We start from the raw sequence: 10,568 nt of genomic DNA on the forward strand, positions 1-10,568 counted from the left end.
AACCTACGGTCACATGGCATTTTGGTTTTGGTTTTGGATTTATTAAACAAGGTCTCAACTCTGTAGCCCAGGCTACTGTGGAACTTACTATACAGTTGAGGGTAGCCCCAAAATTCCCAGGGGTCTCCCTGCTTTACTTTTGAGAGGACATTTTGCACCAAGCTGGCTGTGTCCTGTCCCCTGAGTGAGGATAGAGCTAATGGAAGACTTGTACCCAGAGATAGCACACTGGTCCCTGGGAGCCTGGATCAGTGTTCCAGTGCCCTCCTCTTCTGTAGTTTCTCTTCCAGCTCAGCGGTGATATCCCCAAGTCCTGGTGGGTTGGAGCACAGACTTCAGATAGGGCACCCTGGGCTGTGCCCCAAACCCTGGGCCTACCCACCATGAATCCAAGCCCCCCTAAGTCTCCTTACTTGTCACAAGGGAGGAAGCCTGGGGTGAGCTGCCACCTAGCTTCCTGGTCCAGATGTTGGTAATGGCCTTGAGATCTGTAGAAAGAGGTGGATGAGGTCCAAGACCACTTGTCACTGAGAGGAAAATGGGGAGGAGAGAACCCTACCTACCTGGCTTAGGCACAACTGGTGGCTTTGGGGGTTTTGCTGGGAGCCTTGCTGGCTTCTTGGGCTTCAGGGGGACTGCCTGACTGGAGAGAGATACTACATGGACAAGAGAGAGACGTCACAGGGTGCTGTCTGTTTTTCCCAACTCCTGTGTCTGCAGCCTAGCCTGGGCTTACCATCCCGATTCATGTATTCAGTTGCTGGGCAGTCTTCAATGGGAGTCACATAGTTCTCATCCTGGTCTGGTAACTGAGGCAGGGGAGGTAGTTGAGGCAGCTTGTCTTCCTGGCTGGACACAGACACAGGTACAGGTGGGAGTGGCTTTGGGACATTAGCAGGGAGGGCAGGGCCTATGGGGAAAACAGAGTCACTGTTAGAGCCTATGTGGTACAAAGCCCTTCGGGAGTACCTGCCAAGATAAACAAGTGTGCCCACCAGTCAGTCACAATGTGTTTGCACTTTGAAAATGCATGTAGGATTTCAGCTGTACACAGGTATGAGTGTATTCTAGTGGTATGCCCCCATAGACTTGTGTTTGTTTTTCTTTTTCTTTTTTTCGGAGCTGGGGACCGAACCCAGGGCCTTGTGCTTGTTAGGCAAGCGCTCTACCACTGAGCTAAATCCCCAACCCCTAGACTTGTGTTTGAAGGTTTGCCCCATAGGGAGTAGCACTATTAGGCCTTTTGGAATTGGTGTGGCCTTGTTAGAGGGAAGTGTGCCACTGTGGGGGAACAAGCTTTGAGGTCTTCCATGCTCAAGCTACGCCCAGTATGCCACACAGTCCCCTGCTGCCTGCGGATCAAGTCTCCTGTCCCCCAGCACCATGTCTGCCTGCACACTCCCATGCTTCCTGCCATGAGGACCACAGTGATAATGAACTAAATCTCTGAAACTGTAAGCCACCCCTAATCAATTTTCCTTGATAAGAGCTGCTACAGTCATGGTGTCTCTTCACAGCAATGAAACCTTAACTAAGGTTGCTGAGTCAGCTCTCCGCATAATGGGCTGGAGAGCTGACTCAGCAATTGAGGGCACTGACTGCTCTTCCAGAAGACCAAGGGTTCAAATCTCAGCACCCATATGGCAGCTTGCAACTGTCTGTAGTTCCAAGATCTGAGACCTTCACACAGACATAAAACGAAAATAAATAAATTATATTTTAAAAAGACATGAATATACAGAGATGTATATGAACCTTTAACATGGACACACACCTCAGAAACACAGCATCCAAATACATGTGAGCCAGGGCTGGACTCAGGAGGACCATGCTGTGCTACCCTCAGACCTTAGCAAGGGCATGCTGCTTCTTCCTCCCACTTGGTAAATGAGACTTCACAGCCCCTTCCTGCCTAGCTCCCACCCCAGGTCCCTCTCCTTTAGCTATCTCTACTAATAAAATCCTTTGGTGCCAGGCCATTAGTTCCAGCACTCAGGAAACAGAGGCAGATGTATCTCTGTGATTTCCAGGATAGCCAGAGTCTCAAAAAAAACATGAGGAGGAGGAGGATGATGATGATGATGATGATGATGATGATGATAAAATTAAAAAGATCTTTAGGATCTCAGTGTAGGAACCTGTCATCTGAGTCCACAGCTACTTGAGAGCCTACCAAAACCAAAACAAAAACAGAACAAAGCAAAACAACTCAACAACAAAAAAGCAGGTGGTGGCACATTTTGATCCTTGCACCTAGGAAGCAGAGGCAGATGGATCTGTGAGTTGAAGGCCAATCTGGTCTACAGAGTGAATTCCAGAGCAGCCAGGGCTACACAGAGAAACCCTGTCTCAAAAGACAAAACAAAACAAGCAAACAAACAGAGCCTTTGGGGTCCCAGGTCCCAGGTCAGAGGAAAGGGGAGTCACCTGAGCCTCGGGAGGAGGGCACAGTCCATGCATTCTCGCCATTCTCCCGATCCGAATCCACGAAGCCTGGAACAGAGAGGGCGGGCAGCCTGGAGGCAGCGTGGAGGCCCGGAGCTAGCCCCCCAGAGCATCTCCCTGTCCAAGTCTGGCAGCCCCACATCTCACACACCTAGAACCTTCTCATAGTCCTCATCTAACAGGAAGGGGACCAGCGCCCTCTTGGTGTGCGTCACAAAATAGTTGACCACAGCTTCCAGGGAGGGGCAGGAAAACTGGGCGAGAGAAGATGGTCGGTCAGGGAGGGGCAGAAGGAAAACAGAGCCAAGGACTCCCCAAAACTCACCGGGTCTTCTACGTCGATCACATACTTAGAACCTTCTCGCTTCACCTTGTAGTGTTTGATCACCGGCGACCTGAAGAGGAGTGAGCAACTTGGTAGCTGGGATGCCACCCTGCCCACCCTAGAGACCAGGCCCCTATGACCCCGCCCCAAGACCCCGCCCGTAGTCGTGGTCAGGCCTCTAGGCCCGTGCATTTATGGCCAAGGTCCACGAGACTCCGCCCAATATGAGAGTCACCTTCAGAAACCCTATCCCTAGGCATGACCCCGCCCCTGGAGGTGCACCCCTCGTCATAACCTCATCCCAAGTCATAGCCCCGTCTCTGGACAAAGCATTTCCCCCGCAGCCTCTGGCTACTAAGCCCCCTGCTAGGGCCCCCTACACTAGGTCCCTTCCCACTGGTGGCCACGCTCCCAGAGCCCGACTTGCGCACCCATTGAGTATCTGCCGGGTAGTGACAGACACACTGTCCTTGCCATCCCCTCCAGGCCGCAGAAGCAGGTTCCCGCACTCCGGGTAGCGCTCCAGGAGCAGCTGCGCCTCTAGCCTGCTCACCTGCAGAAAGCACCTGGGCGACCGCACACCGGAGATGCAGAGCCACTCAGGCCCACACTGTACTAGGCCTCAGAGGCCACACACCTGCGACCCCACCCAGGCACCGCCCCCAGAGAGACCCCGCCCCTCGGCATAGGCCCCACCCACTCGGAAACCAGGTCTCCCTTTCTAAACTGAGGAACCACCTAAGACAAAAGCCCCGCCTTTCTCCCATCCCTCGGGGACTCAGGCCCTCAGACAGACCCCGCTGTGGAGTGGGTTCCTTGCCCACCCATGGGTGGCCAGCACTCACCAGGGCACCTCGGCTGCCCTTCGTACCTCCTCTTTGGCCAGGACTTCAGCCATCATGTACATGTGTCCGGGCAGCAGGGTCAGGTTAGATGGGACACGGAGCTGAAGGATGATCCAGGTAGAGAATGCATGTGTGGGGACCCAAAAAGGTAAACTGAGGCCAGCATGTGTAGCCAGAGTGAAGTCCCTCTGTGCGCAGCACTACTGGGCGGGCACCTCACAGCATACAGATACATAGACACTCGGAGGCAGACCCTAAAGCGAATTCAAAAGGTGCTAAAACCTTGCTCCAAGTGCCAGGCAACTCTCAGGTTCGACAAGGATCAAAGAGAAAAGTTTGAAGTTTTAAACTGTGTATGTGGTGCACATCTGTTACCCCAGCACTCAGGAGGTAGGGGCAGAGGAGAGAAGATCAGGAGTTCAAAGTCACCCTCAACTATATAAAGAGTTTCAGGCCAACCTGGGCTACAGGGGACCCTGTTTCAAAAATAGAACAGGGACTGGAGCTGAGGCACAGCCGTTCAGAGGACTGGAGTTCTGTTTCTAACACCTACCACTCAGCACCCCTCAAACTCCTGTAATAACTACTGCTCCAGGGGATCCAACACCCTCTTCTGGCCTCTGAGAGCCCTGTACTAATGCACACACACACACACACACACACACACACACACACACACACACAAAATGTAAAACTAAAACAATAAAAAAAACTAAAGGAAAGATTTTAGTTTCTTGGTCTGGTTTCGGGCTGTGAGCAACTTGTGCACTCTGAAGTGATGGGGACATAAGACAGAGACTCTAATGGTTTATCTCAACTGTTGAGATATCTCAACTAAATGAAACTGAAGGTCACCATGGAGACAGACTTCTGGACACATCCATGACAGGACTTCTAGTTTGGGTTGACTGAGGTGGGAGCCACACTCTAAGAACAACTGTCCATGGGTTGGGCTCCCAGACTGAACAGCCAAGTGAGCTGAGTGCCAGCTCATAACACACGTGCTCTGCTTCCTGCAGAACCATCCTCCTGGCTTCAAACTCTGAACCAAGAATAAATCCTTCCCTCCTTAAGTTGCTTGTGTCAATTATTTTGTGGTGACAAAAATGACTATCAGAGAAGTAAAAGCTGACTTTACCTCCACCACAGTCAAGATAAATCCTTTCCACATCTCACAAGACTCCAGGCTCTCCACCTAGAGAAGGGGAAAGAGTTTATGTTAAGAAGGATGGATGTCCTCCTTGTAAAAGTGGAATAAGAGCCTCATTTTGCCTCAGGTCTGTGCATGGTGCGCCCTCTGCACCAACCTTTTGCCCAACTGTGTCCCCTGCCAGGTGCTTTTGCATGGTCGTATCCTCTACTCAGGACATACCCTTTGCATAGCTGTGCCCTCTGCCCCATAGCTTTTGCCCATCTGTGTCTTCACATAAATCGGCCCTTTCAAAGGCATCTAGAGCTATAGCGAGGCCCAGTGACTTGGAGAGTAAGAGGAGCCCAGAGTGACACCATGTTCTTATGAATGTTGGACTGGATGGAGGGATCTTTCCTTCTCACTTACCTTGAATTTAACCTCCTGGTCCCGGAGAACCAGGCTGAAGTGATAGGTAGTGTCATGTGAGCTTCCCAACAGAGCCTCATCTTTGAGCTTTGAAAACAGCCTCAGGTCCAGCTTTTCCAGGGGCTGGCCCAGAGGAACAGGAATATGTAAGTACCAGACTCGTGGTTCTCTCAGGTCTCTAGGTTGATGAGGCTCCCCCTTGCTGACAGAATCCCAGACTTCCACCCACCTAGGTAAGGATCCATCAGATCCTGAGCCCATATTCCCTTCCTCACCTGCAAGTCCCGATTGCTGTTGTAGAAACAGATGGCTAAACCCTGGAGGCCCGCCCAGAACTTCCTGTAATCCTGGGACCAGAGAAGCAGGGAGAAAGCTGAGGTGGGGTATGCCCAATACACTCTTCCCTGCTGCAGCATCTTTGCACGAGCTGTTCCTTGTGCCTCCATGCTCTTTCCCAACTGTGCGAAGCTACCTGTTTTCAGTAAAGGCTGTATTTCTTTTCTTTTCCTTGTCACCTTCCCATGTACACGAAATGACCTTGCACTCCTGAGTGCTGGGATGATGCCCAGTTCTGTCATCCTGGACATGGAACCCTGGGCTCCATCATGCTAGATGAGCAGGGAATGCACGCGCCAACCCTTAAAAGTTCATGTTCACTGAGTCCTCCCTGCCCATCATCCAGCTTGGGCATCTCCTGTTGTCCAAGAGACTATGCTCTGGGGTATAGCTACTGGCATTTGTCTAGCATGGAACTGAGGTTGGACACTTAATAAAGAAGAAAGCAAAAAGGCTTGGTGTGAGATAGTCACAGAGCACTCCACAGTCTGAAGACATGGGTGTTGAGGGAATAAGCTGGCCTAACTGTATTAATAGTATATTCCATATACAAACATATCTATCCACTCACATATCTACCTGTCCACCTATTAATACATCAACCCACCCCCATCTGCTCATCCATCCAACTACCCATCCACCCATCCACCCATCCATCCACCCATCCATCCACCCATCCATCCATCCACCCACCCACCCACCCATCCACCCATCCACCCATCCACCCACCCATCCATCCATCCACCCACCCATCCACCCATCCACCCATCCATCCATCCATCCATCCACCCATCCATCCATCCATCCACCCACCCATCCATCCACCCATCCACCCACCCACCCATCCACCCACCCACACATCCACCCATCCATCCACCCATCCACCCACCCATCCACCCATCCACCCACCCACCCACCCATCCACCCACCCACCCACCCACCCATCCACCCACCCATCCACCCATCCACCCACCCACCCACCCATCCACTCATCCACCCATCCACCCACCCATCCATCCACCCATCCACTCACCCATCCATCCATCCATCCACCCACTCACCCACCCATCCACCCACCCATCCGCCTGAGCAGTACCTATGCTAATCTGCTCTAACCCCCCCGGGTGGAATGCATGCGCTTCTCACTACCTGCCCAAATGCTTTGGATTCATGGATGAACAAGACACGCGCGCACACACACACAGAGCCATCTACTTTAATATAACCTTGTACCTTAAACAGCACAATGACTAGGTACTTCTAAACTTCCCCATTGCTAATGCACTCTCCCCTCCAATATTCCTGAATTATTACTTACTTAAACCAATTTTCCTCCTGGCTGCCACAGACCTGCCTGCAACCCTTGTGAGTCATGATCCCCAACTCTTACATATTAACAGTGTTTCTGTCTCTCTGGCCTACACTTCTTAGGCCAGGACCTTCTCCTTCCCACAATAGCAGTTTTCCTCTTCCATCACATTCCTTGCCCAGGAGCCTCAAAGTCCCACCCCTGTCTTCCTGCCCAACCATTGGCTGCCAGCAACTTTATTTATCAATTATAACAAGCTGGAGGCAGGGACAGTCAGCATATCGCATGTAGACATGTAAATTCTCGTGTAATTTGGGAACCCAATTAACAAAATAAGAGCAATAAACCAAATCCAATCATCCATTCATCCATCCCCCACTCATCCATCCATGCATCCGTCCTCCCACTCATGCACTCACATCAACTCATACATACATATATACACCCACCCACCTAATGTCTGCCCATCCATCAATCTACTCATCTATGCACATCCATCTGTTCATGCTTTGAATTCATCATGTAAAGGACTTGCTGGGTGTGTCTGGACATACATGAGATGTGGATGAGGAACCTGAGGGACAAAGCTGGGATAAATGGAGCGGTGCATTCAGCAGAAAATGCATATGGCCTGAGCCTGGTGGCAGCGCACAGCTGTCATCCCAACACTTGAAAAACTGAAGCAAGGGGATTGCTTCAACTTTAAAGCCCTTCTGGGTTATAGTCCTGAAAACCTTTCTCAAAACAACCCTCTCCTATGTGGCTGCAGTTAGGTGCCACCTTCCCTGACCCTCCCCCTTGGGGAGGAATTCACCTTGGGGTTAATTCTTGGCCAGGAGGGGGAGGAGGCTCAGGAATCAGAGGATACCTTATTTCCTGGAGGACGTCTCTAGTCGTGTTTATTTATATTCAAAGAATGGAAAGAGAGACCACATTAGAAAGATTGAAACAGCTGGATAGACAGATCAAAAGATGTGTACTGAGGCAGTCAGGCAGGAAGGTGGACAGACAGGAAGGCAGACAGACAGACAAGGGTGAGATTAGAGGACAGAATGTGGAAGGAGGCACAGAGACAGACAGATGGCCAGAACCTTCCACAGCCAGTGGCACATGCCTTGCTCCACTGGGTGCTGTCCCACTATCACCCACCCTCTTCTAGGCCCATGGTCTGTGAGGTGACCTCAGTTCAGAGAGGCTCTTGCAGATTCCCAGGACAGCGACGCTGCTGGCTCCCTGCCCTTCATACCTGGTCACAGGGTCCCTTTTTCTCTAGGAAGTTCTCGTAGTAGTGGGAAGGTGGAGCACCTTTGAGCTTGGGGCCCCGGGGTGGACACAGGGCTGAGGCCATGACCAGGCCAGGTCCCTGTCCTTGCGGTAGGAGCCTCAGCCTGGCCAGGAAGCAGATAAACAGGTTCCTGGGGAGTTTCCTCAACTCGAGCAACTGTCACCTCCCTCTCTGGCAGCGCTGGGCGGGGGCTGGATCCTGGGGAAATCCCAGTAGCTCTGGGCTCCTGTCCCAAGCAAAGACAGAGGCCTGTGTTAGGGAAGATGGCCAAGAGACCGACACAGAGAAATCACAGAAACTTACAGCGGGAGTATAATTGTAAGATCTGGAATGCTTGGCAGGTCACTGAACATAGCACTAAGTTTCCCTGGCTCATCAGTATGCTAAGCCAACATCTATGACAGTGTGCAGTGCCTTAGCCTGCAGTCAGTCAGGGAGGAAGGGAGGGGCTTTCTCAGCGCTGTTCTGTTTGAACACACTCAACACTCAACATACATCAATCAATTTAATTTTTGGTTACATTTACTGTGTCTATGGTTGTGGAGGTCAGAGGACAGCTTCAGGAGTGCATTCTCTCTCTCCACTGCCTGGGTCCCAGGGATCAAATTCAGATCATCAGGCTTGGTGCCAAGAACCCTTCCCCACTGAGACACATCACCAACCCCCATTCTGAAACCATTCCTAGCCTGTGTATCCAGAATGTCCTTGTCACTCTCACACCTAAGGATTTCAATTATTTGATTTTACTTTTCTTTCTTTTGCTTCATTGAGACATAGCCTCATGTATCCCTACTGGCCTCCAACTAAGTAGCTGAGAATGACTTGAACTTCTGAACCTCCTGTCTCTGCCTCCTGAATGTTGCTGTGTCTGGTGTGCACCACCATGTCTAGGGTTTGTATTGCTGTGGTGGTGGTGGTGGTGACGATTTTTGTTTTTTTGACTCTAGATGATGTTAACTCCAAATTTTTCTGCCTCAGCCTCTCAAGGGCTGACATGTGTGGAACAGCAGGCCTGACATTCACTGCTTTTGCTGCTTTTAAAATTTAAAACAAGACATGTCATTTCATTTCTTTTGTTTTCTACCCATTTTTTTCCTTATCGCTGCAGAAGCAACCCAAGACCTTTGCACGTGCTAAGTAAGCACTCTACCAGTCACACCCAGTTCTTCCCAGTGAGATTCTGGGATGATGTTCTGCCCTGACCATGCCCGGAGCTCCTCATTGGGTGATTCTAGGCTTAAGGCTGGGCCCTGGCCACGCCCCCAGTCCCTCACTAGGCAAGGTTCTAAGAACCGTCAAGAGAGGGCTTGGGGGCGTGGCTTTGGTGGTAGTGTACCTGGCTCCTGGCTAGTACAAAGCTCCAAGGTCAATTCCAGTAAAATCGATCAGTTCGTAATTGTAAATTTGGCCAGGCGCCGTAGTACATTTGGGTTTTCCCAGAACTTGGAAGGTAGAGACTGGAACAGCCTTAGTTACATAGTAACTTGAGCCCAGTGTGGTCTGCTGGGGATGCTATTTTCAAAAGACAAAGGCAGAACGGATTCTGAACTAATTTTCTTCAATTCCCAGCTAGAGCACCTGGACTTTACACAGGTAAAAGGTAGTTAGTGATGGGGACCCAGATAGTGACTGTGTGGCACAAGCTTCCTTTATCTTTAACCGATGTTATCTTTAGGGTGCTTTCTATATATTGCCAAGCCATAGTGGTTGCTTCAAAGTGTCAAAGGCCACAGGGGAGCTAGGTGTGGGGATGTAAACCTATGATGTCAGCACAAGGAAGGCTGAGGTAGGAGGCTGACTGGAAGTGTAAGGAAGGAAAAGAAAAACCAATAGAGAACCATGGACTGTTACAGAGCAAGGGTAGGTCTGGCAGTAGTTACGTTATAGAAAGATCCTTTTAGGAGCAGGGTTGAAGATAAACAGGATGAAGGTGGAGTGTGTGGTGTTTCATGAAAATGGCCAGTGTCCAGAACCTGGAGACTCCCTCAAGGCTTTGCTTGTCACGAGGTGGTTAGACCTGCATATTGAGCAGGAACTTGGAAGAGGTAAACCATGGCTAGACTGGTCCCTATGGAGCCTAGAGTCTGATAGCCCGGGCTAAGGGAAGAATGGTTTTCATTACTTAGACCCTTTCCAGAGCATTCTGCCTCTCTTTCCCCAGTGGGACAAATCCTCCTGCCGTTTGAGGCCACTCCAACTTCTGGTTAGTCCCCATCCCAGACTTTCAGACTTCCCTGGGTTGGGGTAATTGGTGATAAAGCCAAATCAGGACGGGAACAAAGGCCCAGGGCCTTGCTGAGCACACAGTAGTAACACCGCCCCTTCCCGCTCCCTGCTGCCATGTGGGCGCCGATTGGCTGAATGGGAATCATCCCTTATAGCTGATTGGATGCTTGAGGTACCTGGTGATTGGCTGATGCGAACTGCAGCCCAATGGGCTGAGTTAACCCTATAGAGACAAAAGC

At 50.8% G+C, this 10,568-nt stretch overlaps 1 protein-coding gene across 1 annotated transcript; it reads right to left on the reverse strand.

Moving 5' to 3' along the window:
* Positions 1-16: 16 nt before the first annotated feature.
* Stap2 (signal transducing adaptor family member 2) lies at positions 17-8,250 on the reverse strand. The gene is made up of 13 exons (XM_032900726.1): positions 8,065-8,250; positions 5,449-5,520; positions 5,174-5,296; positions 4,754-4,810; positions 3,616-3,716; positions 3,202-3,336; positions 2,771-2,840; positions 2,597-2,699; positions 2,428-2,493; positions 737-910; positions 564-656; positions 414-488; positions 17-313 (listed from the first exon to the last, which is right to left on the reverse strand). Exons 1-13 carry the CDS (start codon positions 8,164-8,166, stop codon positions 249-251), a joined length of 1,236 nt encoding a protein of 411 aa, XP_032756617.1. The 5' UTR covers positions 8,167-8,250; the 3' UTR covers positions 17-248.
* Positions 8,251-10,568: the final 2,318 nt, after the last annotated feature.

Source organism: Rattus rattus, chromosome 4, assembly GCF_011064425.1.
Source record: "Rattus rattus isolate New Zealand chromosome 4, Rrattus_CSIRO_v1, whole genome shotgun sequence".
Lineage (NCBI taxonomy): Eukaryota > Metazoa > Chordata > Mammalia > Rodentia > Muridae > Rattus > Rattus rattus.